The 26,167-nt window shown below is 38.1% G+C and overlaps 1 protein-coding gene across 1 annotated transcript; it reads left to right on the top strand.

Moving 5' to 3' along the window:
- The first annotated feature begins 2,378 nt into the window (after positions 1 to 2,378).
- slc26a6.2 (solute carrier family 26 member 6, tandem duplicate 2) lies at positions 2,379 to 25,438 on the top strand. Its single transcript, XM_004554008.3, has 20 exons — positions 2,379 to 2,629; positions 2,813 to 2,942; positions 4,314 to 4,453; positions 4,623 to 4,733; positions 5,820 to 5,995; positions 6,524 to 6,688; positions 6,826 to 6,978; positions 8,179 to 8,261; positions 8,412 to 8,559; positions 8,643 to 8,756; positions 9,960 to 10,037; positions 10,612 to 10,707; positions 14,011 to 14,117; positions 14,598 to 14,667; positions 15,926 to 16,018; positions 18,429 to 18,551; positions 18,702 to 18,848; positions 19,080 to 19,134; positions 21,610 to 21,746; positions 24,793 to 25,438. Exons 2-20 carry the CDS (start codon positions 2,815 to 2,817, stop codon positions 24,814 to 24,816), a joined length of 2,148 nt encoding a protein of 715 aa, XP_004554065.2. The 5' UTR covers positions 2,379 to 2,629; positions 2,813 to 2,814; the 3' UTR covers positions 24,817 to 25,438.
- The last annotated feature ends 729 nt before the right edge of the window (positions 25,439 to 26,167 follow it).

The following is a 26,167-nucleotide window of genomic DNA, read 5'->3' as shown; positions in this document are numbered from 1 at the left end:
ACCAGATGTGTCTGCTGTGCCTTTTGTGACATGAAGTAAGAAGCACTGAAAACGAGAAACTAATTTGTAAGTTCTTAACCTTCTGGGCTCTTGGCCATTACTGCTCTGTACAGATGTGTCTGATGTTTCATGTTACTGTGTAAAAATGTATAAATTCAAATGATTTTAACAAAAACGTAATCATTTTCTTTTTAACATGAGTTCCTTTGCAATGCTAACACAAAACCTTCTTTAGTTTCTTTAAATGGTGCATTATGTTTAAAGCAGTTCTATATCAGCCTGTCAAAAAATCAATACAGTAAAAAGTGTTGTTGCTGTTGTTTAAACTGTGTTGAATTTCAGTCTTTTTGAAATGCTATATGCTCCGTTTACTATTAACATGACAATGATGAGTAAAATAAATGTATATACAATACAAAGTAAAGGTCTGGAGTCATCTTTCATTTTATTACATTTTATTTAAAAAAAAGGCAAATATGTGCAGTGATTTATTGAAAGATGTGTATAGATACATAGAAATACAGTATATATAACACAATCAGAGCTTGTACAAGTCTAATAATCATCGATATTTGGTATAATTACCTTTATTCTTCAACACAGTCTGAAGTCTCTTAGCCAGCTTTCTTATACTTTCTTTAAGTAATACTTCTCTAGGCTTCTTGAAGAGCATTCAAAGCTCTTCTTCAGATGAAAGACATGTGGATGAGAAAGAACCAGTACTTTCTGATCAATGTCATTGCTGGATTTATTAAAGAGGAAAAAGACATACATGTTTTAGCCATGAGCCATCATTAGCATAACGTAAAACAAAAAGCAGTGACAATATATGCCTATTGTCACTGGTCCAAACGCCTATTCGAGTCCTCTCATCAAACACTGAATAATCATATATCTTTGTGAGAATAATTTGAGCACACTCCCAATGTCAGTATCACTTAAAGACAATCTTATTAGAAACATAATAAAATTGTGCATTACAAAGTTTTCATTGATTTTAAAAGAATGTATGTAACAATCTCTATGTGAGTTTTCAAGGTTGCTGACGTGACATTGCAAATGCGTGTGTGGTGTGTCGAACCATGTTGGAAAAAGGTCAGGATGAAGTCTATGAACCTTCACTATCATTAACTTTGACAGGATTACCCCGTTGACTCACTCAATCCCTGACACTGGCTCAAGAAGTAATGAACAGCCTAGCTAGTGTACTATTTCCTGTAGCTTCACATTATCACGTCGCTGTGGCGACTAAACAACAAGACTTGGAACCATGTGATAAAAATCCAGGTTGGTCAGGTTTGTAACACATGCACCAAAGCCATACTGCCATGAACTATGTGACTGGATTGTACAATGATTTAATGCACACAATAATGTAGGTTAACAATACAGCTTGTATTTAATGACAGGGATGTGTGGATATCCCCAAATAATATTAAATTTAGCTATAGAATCTATATGGTTACAGATTATATGTGAAGCTAGTGTGTAAGAGGGGCGATAAGGATGTGTGTATTTGAGGTTTTTTTTTATGTATATGAGTATTTATTTCATATATTTATAAATCTCTAAGATTTAGTGTGTAATGTGAGGGAGGACAAATATGAATAAGCAACGACAGGATCATAAATCAAATCAAATCAAAATCAAATCACTTTTATTGTCACATCACATGTGCAGGTACATTGGTACAGCACATGTGAGTGAAATTCTTGTGTGTGAGCTTCACAAGCAACAGAGTTGTGCAAAATACAATAATGTAAACAAGAAAAATACAAGAATGGCTACATCTGAAACTAATAAATATATGTACAATATATAATAGTATATGCATTTCTGGATGTGTATACTAAATATTTTTCTACGTGTGTGTGTGTGTGTGTGTGTGTGTGTGTGTGTGTGTGTGTGTGTGTGTGTGTGTACACACACACACATAAAGCTCCAAGTCCAAAAATAAAACCGACTATATTTCTGGTTGGCTATCAGTTTATCCAGTGATCTGTGATTATCCTTCAGTGTGACCACAAATAAATCAAATAAATCTGACTCTGCTGAAAGGACCAATATCTTTAATCATGCACAGATAAAACATAGAACACAGATAAGGTGCAATAAAGGAAACTAATGCGCAGCAATTCAGTCTGCTGTCTATACCACAAAGTCTTTTATGGTAGTACCATAACATGCCAGAGTACAAATTCATTCTGAGACAAACCATGATTAACAATAAATAAATAAATAATTTTAAGTACAACATGAGCGACGGAAATCCCTCATTAAATCATAAAACAAAAATGTTCTGAACTTGTACAGCACGTACAAGGAACTTTGTCCTCTTCCTCGACTGACATGTGCTGTGTCAAATCTAGAGTTGTCTTCAAGGTCTCAAAGCAATCAGATCACAAGACAGACAGCAACTATCCTCAGGCAAGTTGGGGAGAGAGGAGCTCAGGAGCTCTCTTGGCTTTCAGAATAAAACTTTGCCTTTATCTCTTTGCTACAAAAAAAAAAGAATATAGGAATACTTAGAAATACCGTCACTACTTGCAGCCACTTGGATCTGATGCAGAAGATTTCATTTGATGCCTGTGCACCATTGTCCACAAGAAGGATTTATTTATCCCAATAGGTATGTACAACTTTATTACTAGCTTTTGATACAGCTGCAGACATAACAAGGTAGTTACTGACAAATGTTTAAAGATTTTCAAAAACACATTATTTTTCCCCCACAATAATTATATTTTATCATGATAATTTTTCAACAATGTCTAAAGTACTGGCAAAGATAAGAAGCATTTTTGTACTTCAGCCATGGCAGAGAGAAGGCGAATGAGTTACAGCGTCCACAGGGAGGTCCTGGATGAAGAAGCAATGGATGAGATGGGACAAAAGTCTGTATCAAAAACATCTCTGCGTGAGAAGGTCAAAAAGTCAGTAAGGTAAAGCACTTTACAGTATATTTAATCAACTGTATATCTCATCCCATTCACAAATGACATTAACCTCCTAGGACCTGGTGTCCACATATGTGGACATCACATTTTGGGTTATTTTGACTAAAATACTCAATTTTGCTCTACATGGGCCTGATATCCACTTACGAGGACATTATACTGCGTCTGTTCTATCAAACTTTTAAACAAATATCCTCATACGTGGCTCTTATTTTTCTTAAAAACAAAAATAAGGTTTAAAAAAATCTGGTAATTCTTTGTTTTTTCATTCATCGGGCCCCAATCAGCCCAAATATCAAAGAGAAATTAAAAATGCATGTCGTGAAAGAGTTCAGGTCTTAGGAGGTTAATACTATAAACAATAAGCGTTCTACTGATGAATGATATCAGCAGACATACTCCAGTTTTACAGTTGATCATAGAAACGATGAGATCAATGAACTGAACAAAAAAAAAGTATATAGACGAGTAACATCAGCATCACCACAGGTATTATGCCAAAAAAATTTATTTCTAAAGACCACAAGCTGGCTGTACACATGCATATATCTGCTGTAAAGTCTTTAACTTCATGTGGCTGTCAGACTGTGTAGAAAGGGCGATGGCTCACTTTTGGGACCAGCCTCAAGTGGCTATCCTAGGAACTGCAATTATAGATTGAATTCATAGCTCTTGATCACATAAACCAAATCAAACTCAAAGAAAAGTGTTAAGTCTTGCTCTATCTAATTATTGCATGCAAAAGCCATATTGAGGTATGAGTCTCACTTCACACTTTTGTTAAAGCGTCTGCACTGGTCTACACTTAGGTTAAGATATTTTAAAGTTTTAAAAAAAAGTTTTAAAAAAGTTAAAAATCTTGATTCTTATGGCCTTAAGAGTTAAAGCTCCCCCACATCAGTCTATTCCACTCCTATTCTCCAAACCGGATCCTTAGGTCAGCAGATAGAGGTCTTCTGGTGATTCGACGTACCCGTCTGAAAACTAAGGGGGATTGCAAACCTTTGCGACAAAATTGTGGAACAGCTTATATCGCTCTATTCTCACCCTTGACTCTGTGGCATACAACATCTGAAAACACATCTTTTCAGACAGGCACTTGGGTAATGTCTCTGTGTTTTGTGTGGTTTTACTTGATTTAGGTGTGCTCATTTTGAATGCCTCTGTAAAGCACGTAGTGGCTGGTTTTCGTCTTACTTATTAACTTTTTCAGTAGTTCAGTAAAAAAGCTGGAGACATCAGAAGTGGTTTGGCATCAACTTCATGATTAATAAAAAAGCTTATCCCTGAAGTATTTTCTTTTAAATATCACTTTCTGCATCTATTTTTACCCTCTGCTGACACAAAACACATCAGGTGTTCTGGCCACCAGATGAAGAGCTGCCTGCTGGGTACTGTTCCTATTTTGTCATGGCTTCCCCGTTACCCCATCAGAGAAAATGCCTTGGGTGACCTGATTTCTGGGATAAGTGTGGGCATCATGCAGCTGCCACAGGGTGAGATGAAAGTTCAAGAGATAGTAGGAGAGCTAGATATAGATATAATGTTCTAATTTGTTTATCATAAACTGCGGTCAAAAATGTTTCTTCTCCATTGTTGAAATAATAAAATGTTTCTTTATTTATTATAAAAAGTGTAGAAAATCCTCTGTTCCTATCACTGCAGGTATGGCCTATGCCTTGCTGGCATCTGTTCCTCCAGTATTTGGCTTGTACTCATCCTTCTACCCAGTCCTTATCTACTTCATCTTTGGCACATCCAAACACATCTCAGTGGGTATGTAATAGTTTATGGTTGCGTGTTCTATTACAGCTTGGTATTAAACTAGTAATAATGTGGCAACAGATAGTTACTACTATTAATTACAAATTAACATACAAGTAAATATCTTGCCTCAATAGTGGTTATATATGAGTAATATTACCTTGAAATGTGTGTATCACAACAGAAAGTGATGGCAATAATACTTATTCATACTTATACAAACGTATGTCTATGAGAGAAAAAGATGAAGAGTAATAGTACTTTGGTATATTAATAATTAAAATATTAATGATGACCTGATATCAATAAAATGGTAACCTTTACACCTTTGAATTTTCACATGCTGACATTAGTAGCAAAGTTGACGAGATGGTGACCCCAAATTAAAAAGGTGATATTAGGTGATTTCTTTTATATTTAACAAATAAAAAGGTGAAATTAATTCCATCGTAAATCCCCAGCATTCTTTAGTGTTTAAAGGTTTAACACTACTCAGCATTATTTTTAATGTTGTGTGATAATTACCTGGAAACGTGTGACAACTACGTTCAACAACCACTATGAAGAGTGCCGTAGTTTTACAAGTTTATTATGTCGGCCAGCTTTAAGGCCAGAAAATGTCTGATTTATATATTTTAAAGTCTAAAGGTTTGCTTACATGTGCATTTGTAGACATATTAGAAAATATTCAGTAAGACGTTCTTGTAGAGACACATCAACACTTGTCTAAAATAAAAGTTTTTGTAATTATATAATATTTGTATATAATATTTATTTCCTAAATCACTAGATGACATTAAAAGACACTTGGAAAAGTTGCCTTTTAAACTGGCTAATCAAAAAGGAAACAACTTGGAAGCGAAGTAACATTAATCAGAACGAATGGAGACTTTATACCCTAGTGATATGATTCCCTCAGAGCAAAGTCCAAATGACTTCATGTTTGTGAAGGACCCATCAGTTTCCAGGCTGAAATAAATCAGTAAAATAAAAAAAAATCTGTAATAATAAAATTATTAATCAGTGGAATAACATGTTGCTCCACTATGTTTTCATAACGCCGCCTAATAGAAATCATTTTCTATCTCTGTTTTTTAGGAACATATGCAGTGATGAGCGTGATGATAGGAGGAGTGACTGAGCGACTGGCCCCAGACTCAAAGTTTATGACATGGGACAATGTGACCAACACCAGTATAATTGACACAGTTGCCCGTGATGACGAAAGGGTCCGAGTGGCTGCAGCTGTCACATTTGTATCTGGGTTATTTCAAGTAAATATTTGAAATCACTCAAAATTTCCACCCTGCATTCGTAAATTTTGGAGCCATAAATGGGCACTTGTCTCACTGAGTTTGGACGTTTCTTTTGAACAAATGGAAATATCTTGTCACCATCAACAGGCAGCTGCTGCTCAAACATTAGTGAATAAAGTAAAATGCTGTGCAAATGCTAATAAGCTTACATAGCTCTTTGAGGCCCATCTGCCTGACAGCAAATGCTTTTAGACTTCAGTTTCAATACGTTATTGATTACTTCAAAAGAATGAAAAGAAGCTTCTCGCTGCATGAGCCTGCAGGGACTCTGGGAACTTCAGCCTGGAAACTGATGATGTTTTTGAGTCCAACGGCTAAAAGGGTCAATTTAATCTATTTCATTAATTTTAAACACTATCTTTTTGCATTTCTAATAATTTGCACAGCTCCTGTGTCGTGAATGTGAAATGCAAATGAGTGATCTGAGCATTCACTTTTGCAGCTACTGCATGTTAATCTCTGCTGATTCATGTGATGTGTGTGTAGATTCTACTCGGTCTGGTCCAGTTTGGTTTTGTGGTAACCTACTTGTCTGAGCCACTGGTCCGAGGTTATACCACAGGAGCTGCTATCCATGTCATCGTGTCTCAGCTCAAATACACCTTTGGCGTTAACCCTGTGAGACATAATGGACCTTTATCCCTGATATATGTAAGAATTACATTAACTTAACCATTTAGTGCTCTTGCTGGCAATTTTATGTACGTTTTTTTTGAATGTTTTGTATTTTAGATCTATTCAATTATTCACCTATTTTAGCAGTCATTTTCTTGCTCCTGTCTTCCTAGACTGTATTGGAGATATGCTATCTCCTCCCGCAGTCAAACATCGGCACTCTTGTGACCAGTGTTATTACCATACTCGGCCTTATCGCTGCTAAGGAGCTCAATGCATTTTTGGGCAAGAAAATACCCGTTCCTATACCCGTGGAGCTGATTGCTGTAAGTATGCAAGAATACAAACAGTACTGTGCAAAAGTCTTGAGTCACACTTTATATCTTTCTATATTACTTCCAATGAGCCAAACATGTCTTCAACAATAGTTCTCTAGTCTTTCTCAAGGTCAAGGTTTTTTGTTAGTTTTTTTTAAACACTGGCTGTTTTTTCTCTCATTTTCAATCTGGTCTTTGTACCCGACCATTTCACAGAATTGTGTTTTGTTTGTTCACCCATTTAACACCAACCTATGAATCATTGGCCAGTGGTGCACCTATTTGGTACCCTGAGGTACCCCTAAGCAAGGTACCTTCCCTGCCCACTGCTTCACTGAGTGAATGGGTTAAATGCAGAGAGGAATTTCCCCATGGGGATCAATAAAGTATATATGTTATTTATATGGTTGGCTCAACAACAACAAAAATGCATTTTCAATATGTGTCACATACACAAATGTCAGCAAAGAGCTGACAGATGCATCTGACCTCTACTGCTCACTGAAGCCTCATCATTAACAGTCTCAGTGGAAGAGTGGCTGTCAAGAAGCCGATTTATACAAGAACTGGACTAAAAGTCAGCAACTGCAGGTCTTATGAATTAGTAATCCAAATTTGAAAATTCTGTTGTCAAGATGACAACAGCGTCTACAGTCCAGCTGTAAAACACGGGGTGGCTCTCTCATGGTTTGGGGCAGCATTTCAGCCAGTGGTGTTGGTGGTCATAAATTTATGGATTTATGACCACAGAAAAGTACCATCAGAGTTTGATGCACCATGCAATACCACCTGGAAAGCATCTGATTGACAACAACTTCATTTTTCAGCATGGCAATGATTGCAAACACACTCCCAATGTGGGAAAAGCATACATACAAGAGAACAATATCCCAGACCTCAATATTATTGAAGCAGTGTAGCATCATTTTGACTCGAAAGGAATAAAAGGCAGAAACATCCAAAGAAGCCTGGAGAACTATTCCTCAAAACTACTTGAAAATTTCAAAAAAATGAAAATGAATATTAAAATAGCGACCCTCAAGTTTGTAAGAATTGTACTGATTAGATTTTTGTTTGCACCTTACAATAAATCGCTACACTTAATTCTTATTTTCCAAGTAAAATATACAGAAACTGAGTATTGTTCAAGACTTTGTACTGCACCATACAGAATGTGTACCCTGAAAATCACTATTATTTTATTTCCAGATCATTATAGCTACAGTTATCTCATGGCAATTTTACCTGCAGCAGGAATATGGAGTGGATGTAGTGGGAGTTATTCCCTCAGGGTGAGAAACAAACACACACACACACACACACACACACACACACACACACACACACACACACACACACACACACACATCTGTCACTTGAAAAGTGACAGTCACTATGAAAAGTAAAGCTTTTCTTCACTCTTGTCTCTTCCTGTATATCAGTCTCCAGCCACCTGTTTTCCCAGACACCTCTGTCTTTGGTCAAGTGATCGGTGATGGCTTTGCTCTGTCTGTGGTTGGCTACGGCATTGCCATCTCTCTGGGACGAATCTTTGCCCTAAAATATGGATACAAGGTTGACAGCAACCAGGTAGGATGATTATAGGTGGACACAAACATGAAGCGATACTTTAGTACACCGACTGTAAATAAAAAGTGTGTTTCATGTTTTAGGAACTAGTTGCTCTGGGTCTGAGTAACTCCATTGGAGGAATTTTTCAGTGTTTTACTGTCAGCTGCTCCATGTCTCGCACTATGGTTCAGGAAAGTGCAGGGGGCAAAACTCAGGTCAGTAGAGACTTCAAAAAACTTTCTCTTGTTTTCTCACCTATCATTCCTAGTATCCATGTTAAAGAATACACCCTAACCAGCAAGCACCAAAAGAGGTTTAAAGCTGGGATATGGAACCTGTTTTTGGTGTGTTTGAAATTAAAAAACAACCCCAGGATAATTATCCAGCATCTTGCAACTCAATTGATCTAAAAAAAAACACTCTTGCACCTCCTTTTGGTTCAATGTTCACCTTTTAGAAAATCTAGGCCATGACAGGAGTCTTGTTTACAAACCAAATCAATGAGCAGTATAAAACAGTATGAAAAATGTATAACAGGGAAAAATGTTGTTGTAGATGACTCTCATCTGAAGAAGCCAATATTAGGAGCTCAAATCCCATGTGACGTCAGATGCACTGACTTACTTTTGGTGGATTCTACATGTAGCTCTAAGTGAGAAAAAACAATTTGAAATGATCTTTTAGACAGTTTAATATCTTTTCTAGAGATCAAAATCTCTTACTTGGGAGACCTTTGCCCCACATAAATCAACCCAGAACCAACTATTTTAGCTCCACACATTATACCACAAACTCTGTAATGTATGAATCTGATATTTTGCCCTAAACAAACCACAAAATATCATGAAACTCTGTTCCCTTGCCATAGCCTTCAACTGATTTAGTAAATCCAATAAAGATAGAACGGTTTTCTTTATTTGTCTTCTGTAACATTTGCCGCTTTTCCCATCTTTGTTCTGCTATCTTTGATATTTGAACGCTAATGACGTTTAATGCTTTGCCATATTTAAGCTCTAAAGGGATGCTTCATGAGATCATTGAAAGCATAAACATTCTCATCCCTGCACTTCACTCTGCCTCTAGCGAAAAACAAAGATCACAAAGGTTAAATGCAATGAACCACACATCATAATTAACGTTACTCTGATACAGTGCATGATTAAAAAACACTTAGGGAATTGATTTTTTTTCACATCATCAAACTCCACCTACACAAGTACAAATTTACTGAAAGGCTAAACTGATTTAGTCTGACAACACCATTAATCAGCCATGGGCTATCGAGGAGAGGAGAGGGTTCAATCGATGTGAGTTTGCTTTATAATCATATTCAAACTAATGATCCTGACATCAAGCAACTGTTTCGCCGATCTCACTGCCATTCACTGTGTGCATATTTCCCTGCCTCTTCGCTCCAGGTTGCTGGGGCTCTGTCAGCAGTAGTGATCCTTTTTATCACATTGTGGATTGGATCACTCTTTGAAGATCTGCCCAAGGTAGATGTGTGTGCGTGTGTGTGTGTGTTCCTGTCTAACTATCCTTGTGAGGACCGAAATCTGCATTCTACTATACTTGTGAGAACCAACAGTCACTTGTAAGGACACACTCACCGGTCCTCACAAGTTTGAAGGCCTTTTTGAGGATCAAAATGTGGTTTTAGTGTCAGGGTTATAATTAGGTTATGGTTAGGTTTAGGGTAAGGGTTAGGCATTCATTTTTAATGGTTAGGGTAAGGGGCTAGGGAAACCATTATGTCAATGAAGGTCCTCACTAAGATAGCTGAACGGGGTTTTGTGTGTGTGTGTGTGTGTGGGGGGGGGGGGGGGGGGGGGGGGGGTTAGGGTTAGGGGTTAGGCTGAGGTTATGTTGTCAAAATGCACAAACAGGTATTTCTTCTGCCTCAGGCTAAAGTTATCAGCTACTTTTAGAAAATAGTTTTTTTAAGCCCAAACATGGACTGAGCATGATGTAATAACTGCTATTAAACAGTACTTCAGTGAGAGGCTAATGAAACTCGTTTCGACTGTTTCGAGAAACGTTTCCACTTAAACCGTTTCCCTGATTTTGCAGGCGGTCTTGGCTGCCATCATCCATGTCAACCTCCATAGCATGATGAAGCAGTTCTTGGACATCCCTGCTTTGTGGAAAACCAACAGAGTGGATATGGTGAGTGCACTAAAAAGGCCACAAGGAAGTGGTTAATGCAGCAAAGGTATTTTACTGTGTTAACATAGCATATCTTGTACTGCATATACTGCATATCTTCCTTACCTGCTGACTTTTAGATTAAGTACTATCCTGCTTCACAGTGCCATTTTATAGAAATGATTTGGAATACAAACTACCTGGATGAGCAACTCCATATAAGAAATAATCCTGGCTTCATATGTTTCAACTAATTTCCTTGGAATTAGCTAAAAAAAAAAAAAAAAAAAAAAAAAGTGTTAAGCAAATAATGCCCATAAAATTAATGACAGTTTTCTGCCAACATGTGTACATGTACAACATGTGACCTGCTAATAACAATCATATGTTTGCTTCCTCACAATAGTCCCCCATTCGCTGTGGAACGTTTATGTACAGTGGGGCAAAAAAGTATTTAGTCAGCCACCGATTGTGCAAGTTCCCCCACTTAAAATGATGACAGAGGTCAGTAATTTGCACCAGAGGTACACTTCAACTGTGAGAGACAGAATGTGAAAAAAAAATCCATGAATTCACATGGTAGGATTTGTAAAGAATTTATTCGTAAATCAGGGTGGAAAATAAGTATTTGGTCACCTCAAACAAGGAAAATCTCTGGCTCTCACAGACCTGTAACGTCTTCTGCAAGAAGCTTTTCTGTTCCCCCACTCGTTACCTGTATGAATGGCACCTGTTTGAACTCATCATCTGTATAAAAGACACCTGTCCACAGCCTCAAACAGTCAGACTCCAAACTCCGCCATGGCCAAGACCAAAGAGCTTTCGAAGGACACCAGGAAAAGTATTGTAGACCTGCACCAGACTGGGAAGAGTGAATCTACAATAGGCAAGCAGCTTGGTGTGAAAAAATCAACTGTGGGAGCAATCATCAGAAAATGGAAGACATACAAGACCACTGATAATCTCCCACGATCTGGGGCTCCACGCAAGATCTCATCCCGTGGGGGCAAAATGATCATGAGAACGGTGAGCAAAGATCCCAGAACCACACGGGGGGACCTGGTGAATGACCTGCAGAGAGCTGGGACCAAAGTAACAAAGGTCACCATCAGTAACACACTACAACGGCAGGGAATCAAATCCCGCAGTGCCAGACGTGTTCCGCTGCTGAAGCCAGTGCATGTCCAGGCCCGTCTGAAGTTTGCCAGAGAGCACATGGATGATACAGCAGAGGATTGGGAGAATGTCATGTGGTCAGATGAAACCAAAGTAGAACTTTTTGGTATAAATTCAACTCGTCGTGTTTGGAGGAAGAAGAATACTGAGTTGCATCCCAAGAACACCATACCTACTGTGAAGCATGGGGGTGGAAACATCATGCTATGGGGCTGTTTTTCTGCCAAGGGGACAGGACGACTGATCCGTGTTAAGGACAGAATGAATGGGGCCATGTATCGTGAGATTTTGAGCCAAAACCTCCTTCCATCAGTGAGAACTTTGAAGATGAAACGAGGCTGGGTCTTCCAACATGACAATGATCCAAAACACACTGCCCGGGCAACAAAGGAGTGGCTCCGTAAGAAGCATTTGAAAGTCCTGGAGTGGCCTAGCCAGTCTCCAGACCTCAACCCCATAGAAAATCTGTGGCGGGAGTTGAAAGTCCGTGTTGCTCGGCGACAGCCCCAAAACATCACTGCTCTCGAGAAGATCTGCATGGAGGAATGGGCCAAAATACCAGCTACTGTGTGTGCAAACCTGGTAAAGACCTATAGTAAACGTTTGACCTCTGTTATTGCCAACAAAGGTTATGTTACAAAGTATTGAGTTGTATTTTTGTTATTGACCAAATACTTATTTTCCACCCTGATTTACGAATAAATTCTTTACAAATCCTACCATGTGGATTCATGGATTTTTTTTTTTCACATTCTGTCTCTCACAGTTGAAGTGTACCTCTGGTGCAAATTACTGACCTCTGTCATCATTTTAGGTGGGGGAACTTGCACAATCGGTGGCTGACTAAATACTTTTTTGCCCCACTGTAGGTCTTTGCAAGTATGCAGGCAGACAGGCTTGTGTGAAATAAAAACCAACAGCGCAGAGCCCAGTGGCATTGACACAGGTAGAATGGCCAATGATAGAAAAGTGGACTTGAACAAGAAAGACAGCGACATTTCACCACAGGGAGGAAAATGCAGAAAAAACTTCAATGACTTTTTATTTCAAATTACAATGTAATTATATTTACAAATACTGTATATTGTATGTATGTGTTTTAATACTATGCAATACTATATAAGTATAATCTACTAATACTTAAAGGTAGGCACGCTAGAATGAGATGGTACCAAGTCAGGTTATTACAGGATATAGAAAAATAATTATACTATAAGTAAATTAAAGTACAGTGTAAGTCATTTTTAAAATTGTGCAATTTCATTGTAAATTTGCAGAAATACTAATTATATTTCCCCATCTCACATCCAACCAATGCTGTGATGGTGATGTGTGTGATAGAGTTTCTTTTATTCCACTGGCCCTTTACTTTGCCAATATAAATGTCACAGTGACTGTTCTCCCTTACCAATTTACTAGAAAAAATAATAACTGTCAAAATTTTCAGACCTATGTCACCTCATAATGATAGAGACAAGTCTTAATTTTTTTCCTACAATCCCTGTTCAAACATAACTTTTAAAAGGACTGTAAAGGAAAGAAGTGTCTCCTTTACTGTGAAATACTCAAGATTTAGAGGTTTAGCCTCTTCATAATATGATCCGGGTCCTCCAAAGTAATGTGCACGTACAGTGTAAAATGGGGAAGTATTGTTGTTTTTCAGTAAAATTATCAAGAAATTAAACAGTACCTAAAATTAATTATGCAGTACCATGATTAATTGTAGTATAAATAATTTCAAATACTTATACAAAGTACTAGAAGTAATCATTTTTATTTATTTAATTACATTTATTATTTAAATATAATTTTAAAAAATACAATAAATATAATTTTTTAATAATCGGTCATTTAATTTCAAATAAAATTGAAACATTGAAATTTCATTTAACTTTAAGCGAATGACGTCTTTGGTCTGGGGCCATATTATAAAGTGTTTCTGGCAATGTTGCCCTCTTTTTTTCATGCTATCAAATCTATTCTGGGCTTCACAGGTAGGGGGCGTTAAAGAGACCGAGACTAACGTCTTTCAAATATAATAGAGGCAGGGAAACAATGTACAGTATGCGACAAATGAGGCCCTTTTTTTTTTATTACAGCAGAACACAGGCGTAAGCTATTCCTTATGCTCTCTGTTTCTCTTTGCAGCTGGTCTGGGTAGCCACCTTCATCCTCACCTTGCTGTTAAACCCTGACATAGGACTGGCTGCATCCATTGGTTTCTCCTTGCTTACTGTCATCTTCAGGACACAGCTGTAGGCACACTTTGCGTTGGGTTATATATATATTCACAATTAATTATGTTTTTTCACAACCATGTGGTCTGTCCTGACCCATGTGTTCATGTCAGCATGTCAGCACAACTTCACTACAAGTACGCAAACAAGACATGTGCACCAAAAGAAAACAATAGCTGCTTTTTTTGTTACTGGTTTGGTCCTCCGCTTGCCAAACAGCCATACACAGCACTATCTTATATACACTTCCCTCTGTAAACATGGCCTGCATGTGTATGTATATATATATATATATATATATATATATATATATATATATATATATATATATATATATATATATATATATATATATATATATATATATATATATACACATATAGGGAAGTGTCCAGTTGAACATTGAAACTCACTACAATTCAAACTGATTAATGGCCTATTAATGGATTAAAGCATTAGAAATGATTAATTAAGGTTTTCTGTGTGTGACTATTTCAGACCTAAATATTCCATACTAGGGCAGGTCCCTGAAACTGACATTTACAAGCCACTGGACGAATACCATCAGGTACAGAACTGCTTTTTTTTTTTTTTTTTGCTTTTTAAATCAACTGAAAATGAAATGGAAAATGAGCACTGGTACAGAAATGAACAGCATGTTTTTAGTGTAGTTACTCTTATATCATACTGATACTATATAAAATGTCTTCTTTTATTATTATTTCAAAATTTCAGTTTAGCAAGTCCCAGCAGTCGGCCATGAAATACGTTTTCTAATCACATTACATCTCTGTACTTTAAATAGTTTTGTATTATCAAGTTTTAAATATAATTTTTCAAAAGTGAATTACTTAATAAGTGTTGTTTTTATTCTGTCAGAATTTTACTTGGTTTGGTCATTGATGAGGAAAGCATGGATATGTAACAGATGAAATAATGATGAAACAATGAACTTTTTTCTCACAACATTTTAGTTTTTGTAGTTCCACAAAGACAGTTTAACAAAAACTACAAATTCCTCATTGGCTGGGATGTAAATTTAAGATGCTTCCTGTTTTTTAGTTAATTAATTACCATTACCATTGGTAGCTTATGCCCAGTGGATGGTGATCAGGGGTGGAGGCCCAGTTTACAATGAGGTATGCTGCAGTTATAGGGGCATCACAAACAGCCTTCCTAGGAAGCTCTACGCCGGGGTACTGGAGACAAGATTTCATCCATTAGTCGAACCTTGGATGCAGGACATTTGGTACTCATACAATAATAGTGAGAGGTTGGCCTGAATTACCACGAACAAATCAGACCATTTCCTGGTGGAGCTGGACTCCATTCACGATAGAGGGTAGAACATCCAACGGTGTTGGATGTTGTACCAGTCTGTTTTGGTTAAGCGGACTATTTAAAACAAGCTACATTCACACCTTCACCTATGGCGACAACCTCTGGGTAGTGACCAAAAGAATGAGATCACTGATCCAAGCCATGGAAATTAGCTTTCTTAGACATGGAAATGAGGTTTTGCGACATTTAGGGGAATTTCTTAACTAAAATGAGCCAGTTGAGATGGTTTAGGCATCTGACCAGGATGCCTTCAGGACATATGATAAAGTGAGGTGTTTTAGGCAAGCTTCAGGACCCAGAACACACTGGAGAGAATTCACTGGCATGGATGGATGGATGGATGGATAGATTGATATTAGATAAATTGCTATGAAATTATGAACAAAAATCCATATATCTGATTGGTCAGGTGTAACTTTTACTTCATACTAAAGCCATAATGGAATGTTTTGATTGATTAGCCTGTTTAATCCATTCGATTTTAGGTGAGGCAAGTGCCAGGGATTTTGATCTTCCGTTCCTCTGCCACCCTCTACTTTGCCAATGCTGAGATGTACCAGGAAACCTTGAACTCAAAGGTGAGAACACAGATATCCTAAACCGAAGCTTCAAACCAAATCTTAATGCTAAAAAAAGTTTTTTTTACAAAGTGACAAAAAAATGTCTTTTAAAAACATCATCACTCTTAAATTCTCACAAAGTGCACAAATTAACTTATGTGGGTGCATTCACCCCCACCAAGACCATAAAGCCAAAAACAAAACACAGTATCAGTTTACAAAGCACAGCATGACATACTAAAAGCTCAGATTTACATGAATACACAGAAACAGCACACCACAGCTACACACACACGGAGAAAAAGAAGCAGCCAAACACATCATGTCGCCATTTCCGTGCAATTAACTCCTCTTTTAAAAACATGATTTCTGACACACTAATAGCCAACCAGACTTGTCACCAATTCACACATCACAACTGTGACAGACATTGTTCGCAATGTCATTCTCTTCTCTCATTTTTTTCCCCGCTCAGCTTTTGTTTAAAACACCCCATCCCACTCGCTCCTACGCTTTCTTCCTGCCCCTCCTCTTCTGTCACGCCGCTTTGGGGTCAGTGGGAAGACAGACAGAGGGAAGTTGGAAATAGGATGACAAAAGATGCGGAGAGGGAAGGCACAGACACTGAATAAGAGAAGGAGATAATGGAAATGTTTAATTCATTAAAATGTCAGCATGTCAAAGTCAAAGGGTTGCTTTCATGCACAAATAAGCTCTTGCTGAGCAGTCTGGCAGAGGCTGCAGGTTTGTTTGCAAGGTGAGACAGACTCAGGTGCTTTTGTGACACCAGTTCTGACGCGTTCTCGAGAAATGTACGATTACTCCCTGCGTGTCCTCACCGGCACTAACGAAGCTCATGAGCCATGCTGTTACAGGATTGTTACTGCTCCAACTAGTGATGTCATTCAGCACAAAGTTCCACACAGAAAAGCCCCAGCAATCAAGCCCAGGACCTTGTTGCTGTAGGCTAACAGTCCTAACCACTGGACACTACACTGCCAACAACGGGAAAGAAATAGCCAAAGTATGTCCTTATATACTTTTTACTCACTTTTACTCATGATGTTAGAACTATAATTAGGGCCAGGCTTGTAACATGAATGTTACAATTGACTGTAAAAATAAGTCATATATAGCAAAGACCAAGCCTCATAAAAATGCAGTGCATGACACTAAGGTACACACTAAGTTACATTCTTTGCCATGCATTCGAATTACAATTTGCTAGAAATATAAAGGATCATAATTTAAATGAAAAATAAAGTTGGATCAGGCATGCCCAATTTTGTCTTTTTCTCCACAACAAGTTCTTTTTTTTTTTTTTTGCCTGTCCCGTTTGGCTCCTCAGGCGTCAGAATTGTTGTCTGAAGGCCAACAAAGATACCCAACAGATTTACTTTATTAGGTGGATCATCACGGCCTTGCCATATTGGTCCATTTGATCGACCTTTGTTGTTGTTATTTATTTTGTTTTATTTTATTTTCAGTTGTTACATATGGGACAGACATGGCTGGGGGATAGAAAAGGGAGAAAGAAAGATGAAGGAAAAGAAAAACAGAGGGGAAGAGGGACACTGAGAAAGGGCACTCAAAAAGAAAAAAAAAAACTCCCAGACCACCTGTTGAGAGAAAAACAGACAAAACAAGCAAAAATAAAGAGAGCAACATAATAAACACAACACCATCGCATTAATCTAGCTAAGTGTAAATAACAGTAAATACTAAATATTGAAAGTAGTTGTGCAGCACGCAGGACCGACGGCGCACCATGTGCTTTGTGGTAGCAGCCAAGAAAGGTGTTGTTTGTGTGTGTGAACAGTGAACACCTGTGTGCACACTTGTGTGGATGAGCGCGCTTCTTTTAGTCAAAGAACTTGACTTACAACAAGTAAGTCAAGTAAAAGAAAGAAATCCATTACCATTCCTAATAATCAGTCATTGTATTGTAACAGTGACTCCTTTCATTCAAGCTGCTGTCCACCACACCTTGCTTGGTTGTTTGTTGTGGTTAGATTATGTTGGTGCTAAACAGAAACTGGACTGACTGAACTGGCCAAACTGGCTGAGAATCCCTGCACAAAAGTTTAAGCACCCAACATAATGCATCACCTAAAGGTGAATGGTAATTTGTCTCTTCTTGTGTTAGCCCTGTGACACGCTGACTCACTTTCTAGGGTGTACCCCGTCTCTGATAACTGGAGACAAATGACTGGATGATTCCAAAGTCATATGAAGTAAAAGATTTTTGTGTAGTATGTTCTCCTAGTCCTGTCTTTTCTGGGAAATGTTAGTTTCCCATTATTAAAACACCAACCAAACACTTTAAGTTTACAGCTTAACAAAAGGTTTTAGTTTTTTTTTTATCAGACAGGGTAACTAGCAGTGGTATTAAGTAACTGATCTGACTGTTCTTTGTTTTGTTTTGTAGTCTGGCTTTGACATTACAAAGCTCCTGTCAGCAAAGAAAAAACTGGAAGCCAAAAAGCAGAGACACGAGAAAAAAGAAGCCAAGAGAGTCAAAAAAGAGCTCAAGAAGAATGGGGTGGACGTGGTAAGGACAAACTAAGAGATGACAGATTTAGAGGACTTTATTTCACATTCGAATGCAAGAGCTTTCTTCCACAAATACCTGTTTCAGCATTCCAGACCCTATAGCTTCGATTGTGGTCGTCTTAAATGTCACTGATTAATATCTACCCAGAACAGGGAGCTAAACATGGAGGAGCAGAACCATGTGTCTGTCATTGAAGTAGATGCTGAGCGGGACCCCTCACTCCCAAGAGCCATTGTTCTCGACCTTGGCCCTGTCAACTTCCTGGACACCGTGGGGGTCAAGACACTACGAAGTGTAAGGACAGATCAGTCACATTTACATGCATATATACAAAAAGAGCAAAATGTAACATCTTTTTCAAATGCTTAAAAAAACTGAAGACAACTGCAAACTGCAAAAATCAATCCCTCTGTCCCTTTTGTTATAATTTAGCTCTCAGGTGGTAAATTTCTATGAATCGAATCATGAGAATAATGAGATCATTCGCAGTTTGTCCCTCACTCTGTGCTTTTTTGTGTGTTTCAGATTCGGAGAGACTACGGAGAAATTGGAGTGGAGGTGTTTCTTGCTGGTTGCCAAAGTAAGTCCAGTTACTTTCAACACTCTCACTGGAAATAAATGCAATACACTTTATTATGACTTTATAAGGATTTGGTAGATATAATTTTCTTTGTGCAGTTTTCTAAGAACCCATTTGTCTTTTTGCCTTGTAGTGATCTAAAAACACCTTCTGAAAACCATTAAGGTGGAACAGAAATACTCCCAAATAATATTACTTTTTACTCTTACTCTTCTTATGTCTTTTTACTTTTACACATGCAGTCCTGATCTACTCGGCCACATGCAATCTGAAGCGTTCAATGACAGTAGATGTATGTAATTAGCCCTATTCATGGCAAGCTAACACATATTTTTAAAATGACATCTGGTCTAACTAATGTGTTTTAAAGCCTTTACTCTCAGCTTTTATTTTTTGACATAATAGCCTCCTAATTTAGGCCTTACTTGAAGTATGTGGACAAAACACATTTCTCTGGAACCCGGCTGTGTGGAGGTGGGGGATCTTATTTCACAGGATCAGCGCCTGCACTTAGTACAGGCTCGGGACTTAGCAGTTAGACAAAACCAAAAAGGACACAAGACAAAAACAGAAAGTGTTAAAGTGAACTTTGAACTTTAGAAAACAACTAAGGAAAAGCAAGGAAAAGAATTACACAGGACAGGAAGCAAAGGGCAAATGGCTGGATGGCTCTAAGGACCAAAACAAATTCTGTTTTTCCTCGCTTTTTCTAGAACGTTTCAGTTTAACTGAGAAAGAAATGACATGGAAGTGTTTGTATGACAGCCTTAATAAGAGCTGTTTGAGTTCTTGGAAATACCAAGGAAAGGCGCTTCGTTTATTACTTCCTCTAGCAGATGACACATTGCTCCATCCTCTATGAAAGGGAAGAAATGATTTCATTTCATAATTCACAGCAATAACAATCCAGCCATTCATAAAAACAATTAACTAACCTGATTAAGTGGCATAGATCATGTAAATGTAGGTTTACCACTCAATGGTGAATTTATATAAACTCTCCAAATTAAGATAATGGGCTATATTACCTGATAAAATTACATTTAAAATGTATTTAAAAGCTTGCATTTGTAATGTCCATTTCTGTATTTCCAGAATTTGGGATGATCATGAACATAATGAGAAATAGGGTGGCTGTAATTTATTAAGCAGAGCGTTGGTGATTCAATCCCTGGCTGCTCCACTCTTCATCCCAAATATCCTCGGGCAAGATAATCCCAAGTTGCTCTTCAATGCATCTATTGGAGTATGAATGTGTGTGAAAGTTAGATGGAAAACACTTAAGCATAAAAAAAACCCTAGTGTAACTGGGTGAATGAGTATAAAGTGCTTTGAGCGCTAAAGTTCTGCAGAATGACGCTGTATAAGAACCAGTCCATATATGTCTGAGCCTTTGTGATAAAAGGTGAACACAGAGAATTTTACTTCAGATATAGAAATCCTAGACAAAGAGGATAATAGATCACATCTAGCAGAACTAAAAAAGAAAAGAAAAAAGAAGAAGATTTATTTCATTTTGTGGGGTATATTTTCCTGTTTCTTTCAAATTAAAGGCCTCATAATTGCAAAATTACTGATGTGATGAGGAAAGACAAGTCTGACTGTGAAACTGCATGCTTATTGACTAATGACTCCTGACTGACAGGTCGTAAGCCCATGAGGTTTCTTACCACAGACAATCGTCTGTCCTGAAACATGCTAGCCTATGACCAAGATTTAATGTAACCACGATTTTATTTTTGATTCGCTGTGATCCAAAAAGTGCGACTAAGCCCACAAACTTGACAGGAAATTGTTCCCAAAGGTTCCATCAGAAAGCCATTTTTCCATTGACCTCTATACGACCAGTCTTTTTACGACAACAGCTATCTGGTGGGCTTCAGACAGAATGCAGCTTTTAGGCGCTTCCACAGTGACTTCGTTTTTCTGACCTGGAAGCTACCACCATGTTTGATCCTGTCTATGATTCGAATGTTTCCTATGAAAACAATGAACAAATGCAAGAATTAAAAATAGTAGAGTATATTACATTTTAAATACAGCAAGTCCCATGAGGAATACAGTCTCAGTCACTGAAAGACGGACAAAGTATACATGAACACGCATAAATAAAGAAAGGAAGACACAAGCAGGAAGGCGCGGAAGGAGGGGGGAAGTGAACTCTAGGAAAGAGCACAATGAAAGCCAAAGAAAATTGTGGAGCTCATAACAAGTTTATTGTTAGTTAATATTTACACAGGTAGGAATTTTATACAAGAGCAGCCCTTCCTGTTTCTCTGTTCTCTCCTTTTCACATTTAAGACCTTGTTTCTTTTTCTGCTCTCCATGCTCCACTCTGTGCCTCCATCTCTTGTTTCTATTCTATTGCTTTTCTTCCTACACCGACATGCTCAATTACCCATTTCATCTTCCTCCAGCTTTCTTCGCACGTCTCTTTTTGTGTCTTCATCTCTGCCTCTCTCTGTGTCTGTCTAGGCGGTGTGGTGGATAACCTGCAGACCGCAGGTTTCTTTAATGACAAAGTAACAAAGTCTTGTCTCTTCACCACCGTCCACGACGCCGTTCTGTACTGTCAGTCTGCCATAGCACAGAGCCAAAGCATGGAATATAAGGTATGAGCACTCAAGCATGCACATCATGGCACATGATGGAGGATGTCAAAATGCACTTTGATGTTATATAAAGTGATGAAGAATGCAAAGAATCAATCCTTTGCACTTAAACCTCCAAAGCAGGAAACTTTCTTTGATATTTATTTGTTGCAAGTCATTAAGCTGCACAGCATTGTTGCTTTCTCAAACACCCAACCTCTAATTTGATGTTTGTGGGTGGCTAAATTTGCAGGAAGCTGGTGTTACTATGTTTCTTCCTATGAGTTATATGGGCATACTCTCAAATCTGTCCATTAAATAAGAAGTTGAAGGAGCCGGAAGGTGCTTATTATAGCGTGCTTTGAACAGTGGGAGCGGTTATATCTATGTTTGCATGCTTTGTTTTCTTGTAATGTTTAACTTTAAAGACTTTGTTTCCATCTTGCTGTAATCACCATGTGGAAAATGTGAAGCCACATTCCTGATTACCTTACTTCATTGCTAATTATATTAGGGGAGTGATTGAGTTCACTTGCAGTCAGTGGTGTGGAAATTATTCATTAAGCTAATCTTTATAGACAATAATTAAAATGTTTTTTCGGGATTGGTTCATTGATCCTTAATATGTCCAAGTAGTGTGACCTGCACCTCAAATTGACTGCACAACCTGAGGCAGATGGGTGTTGGAAAAACAAGGCAAACATTTTCTTTATTTTGAAATTTTTTGAGTATCTACATGTATTTTTATGTGGTTTAACTCAAAGTTCAATTTAAAACACCAGAATTTTTCACCTCATGTATACATTTAAGTATCAGAAATGCTTCACACACCCACCACACACCATCAGTCTCTGTCTGAAGGCAAATTATATTCTGCCTACACTAGGCCAGTGTGTGTGCACGCACGCGTGTGCATACGTGTGTGTACGTCTGTGAGCTAATCTCATTTATTCACCTGTGCTTCCATGCATGTCCGCAAATTGTTCGGCGTGTATGCTTTTGTTTCTGCCTGGTCTGCCTCGGTATTTAATTGTTTACGTGTCTTAATGTTTCTGTTCCTGTAGAAAGACAAAGGAACAAAGACTATTCAGGGTGTAAAATACAATTAACAGAAGCAAAGCCCTTTCACAGAAGAAGTGGGAAGCTCACACAAAAACGCTCACATATAGCTGTCTAATTTTCCACTGCTATTAGCTTAACCTAGCATTGTGAATTATATTGATGGGCTGATGAATGCTAACATCAGCAGCTTTCCCTAATGTTGTTCCTTATTGTGATCCTAACTGGGATAGCTGATCAAGTACACACAAACATGCTGTTTTGTGTTTGCTTTTTGTGATGTAAAAGTCGACCGTTGGTCTCACACACACAAAAAGCAAACACAAAACAAAATCACACATAGTCATGTGCATGCAGAATTCCCTTTGAATCCACATAAACAGCCTATACTATATACTGATACCAGTATGGATCCATACTGTGGGTTTACGTGCAGATGAGAGGTTTTTGGAAGGTGATAATATAGGAAGCATCTCCCACACTACATGGACAAATGCACATAACAAACTGCTTTGCCATGAAAACCTGTGTAAAGAGGCTCCCTGTGCACGACTTGGTGCTGGTGTTAATGCCAGAGGAGGCTTCGAGATCTGCAGTTATTGAGTCAGAAGAGTGTTGGAGACTTTTACTCACTATGTGATTCAGCACTCTGTATTTAGTATTTAGTATTTATTTATTTATTGTCATTGTCAAGAACAATGAAATTGCGTTTGGGGCTTCCATACAACCCAAAAAAAAAGAAGAAAATAATAAATACCCCTTAAAACCCAAGTGTACATATTTAACCCAGTGTGACTCCAATGCAATAAGACAATCCTTAGCAATAATGTTCGTAGAAATTCAGACAAAGACCTGAGAAACATGACAAAATACAACAATGCAACCCATTCAATATTATTGTACTGTGAGATATGATATCAGATATGATAGTTATCTATTTAAGAAAGAGGGGGGGGCAGGAGGGGGAAGAGAATAAAGATATGATGCACCAATGCAGACCAGTTCATTGCTATTAAGAAGTTGGATATGGTTATTGTCCGTGAGAGGGGGGCAGAGAGTTCAGGAGCCTCACAGCCTGTGGATACAGGCTGTTGGCCAGTCTGGATGTTCTGGCCTGTATAGACCTGTACCTTCTCCCTGAGGGCAGCAGATGGAAAAGGTGGCGCGCAGGGTGATGTTGGTCCCGCAGGATACTGTGCACCCTCCTCAGACAGCGAGTGGGGAAGATATTACTGATCTCTGGCAGACTTGTTCCAATAATTCTGCCAGCTTCTTTCACCACCCGCTGGAGTGCTTGCTGATCGGCCTTGGTGCAGCTGGGGAACCACACTAGAAATCCATACGTCAGAACGCTGCTGATGGCACAGTTGTAGAAGTTCAACATCAGAGATCTGGGAATGTGTGCGCTCCGCAGTCTCCTCAGGTAGTAGAGGCGCTGTTGGGCCTTCCGTACAACTGAGGTGATATGGTTGCCCCAGGACAGGTCCTCGGTCACAGTTACCCCCAAGAATTTAAAACTGCTCACCCTCTCCACCGCCTCACTGCCAATGAAGAGAGGCAGATGGTTGTTATGACCCCTCTTCCGGAAATCTACAATCTCTGCTACCCTGTCGTATAAGTTTACATTGTCTGCCACTTTGTGGCTGGGTTGTTGTGACAGCTAAATGCTTCCCCTTTTCGACAACAACACCACTTACAGCCGGTCATTGAATATCTAGACCCATGTCTTGCAACAGTGGCAAACTGTTACAGCACTATGTGCAATTTCAGTAGGAGCTTTAGGAGAACCCAGTCTTTCACAAATGTTTGTGACAGACTGCATGGCTATGGTTTGGCAATGGGACTAAAAACACCTGAATTCAAAAAGGGATAACATGGTGAATCTCCAGTTCACTTAATTTGAAATCTATCATGTTACTCTCTCTAAGGTAAACTTTAACTGAAAAAATTAATATAACAATATTGTGGAGCTTCTTCTATATTTGATCACTCCTGTTTTATTTCACAGGAGACTGCTGCAACACATTTTTGAGTCCACGGAGGAAACAATATGATATTATAAAGAAGTGACAGACACTCTGTCTGTTGGAGGAGTTATCCATGGAGCTTCAGAACTGAATCTACCTTCTGTCTCAAACACAGACATTTACACACAGTACAACAAACACAGTACACATCATGTGTATGCATATGCACAGCTATCTGTTATATGTGTACGATTATATGGCTATAAGAGTTTGTATGTAATAGAAGTCACTGTAATAAGCTTCACTTTTCTGATCAATATTATATGCAATTTTTTTAAACCTTTAAGTGCATTAGATTAATTTAATTTCACATTATCTGTAAAAGTATACTATCCTTCCAGTATGTGTGCATCCATATAGGTAATGGTCTGCATATTATATGGTGCTCTGTGTATAGACGTATAGACTCTAATCAATCAATCAGTCAATCAAATAATATGTATAGATTGTTTTTCTCCAGTGTAATTTTTAGACGAACCTTGCGTGTGTTTTTTAGTTTTGTTTGTGTTGTGTTAGTGTTTTGTTTAGTTTTTTACTGTTAATCATTACATAAATGCTTGCCATGATAGATTATTTATGAAGGCAGTGTTCTTGCTCTTACATGGAAAAATAAATATTATTTTAAGATACTTTTTGTCTGTCGCTTTTGTTTGTTTCCCTTCTGAACAGAGGCAGTATTAATTACATTTTTTTTCTCCAAGGAAGACGTTTCATTCTGTGTCACAACAACAGGAAATCTCTCGACGCTTTTGAAACAGTCTGGGCAGATGACGCAGTTGTGGATGTAGGATATTCTGTTCTCTCTGAACTGGGACTGGCTGCCTGATGGCTGCTTAAATATAAACAGACACCATTCATCATATTTTGACTCTTTAACGTTAGGCATGGTCAAAAGAAAGGCATGTGACTGAATAGATTCCAGCTGTCTTCACTCTTAGATCTGCCTATGTCTGCTGTTGGTCACGGGTGTGCATACATGTCTGCACGAAGTGAGTGAAGAATAAAAACATTTATATCCAGTGTTTCACCCAAAAAAGATGTGCCTCTGCTGTTAAGCAAAACCGGGTATAATGAGTCATTGTTTATTGCAATAGGAAAACAGTGAATCATATTTAGCTGTAACAAAACAGTCCATTTTCCCATAAAGGTTTCCATTAAAATGCCCTTTTTGTTCTTTGGCATAAAAACAAACCTCCTATTTTCTGTGTGTTTACTTTCAGAGTTCAAAAAATATACAGCCTGTACATATTAAATAAGTAACAGCATGGTTCTGCTCTAACACTTAGAGCATGTTTTGGTTAGCAGCCATGTAAAAAACAGCAATGATTTGAAGTCCTCTCGGGTTAAAGATTTGCA

This window comes from Maylandia zebra, linkage group LG20 (assembly GCF_041146795.1).
Source record: "Maylandia zebra isolate NMK-2024a linkage group LG20, Mzebra_GT3a, whole genome shotgun sequence".
Lineage (NCBI taxonomy): Eukaryota > Metazoa > Chordata > Actinopteri > Cichliformes > Cichlidae > Maylandia > Maylandia zebra.
The sequence above is the reverse complement of the archived record's forward strand: the minus strand, read 5'-3'. Positions and strand labels throughout refer to the sequence as shown.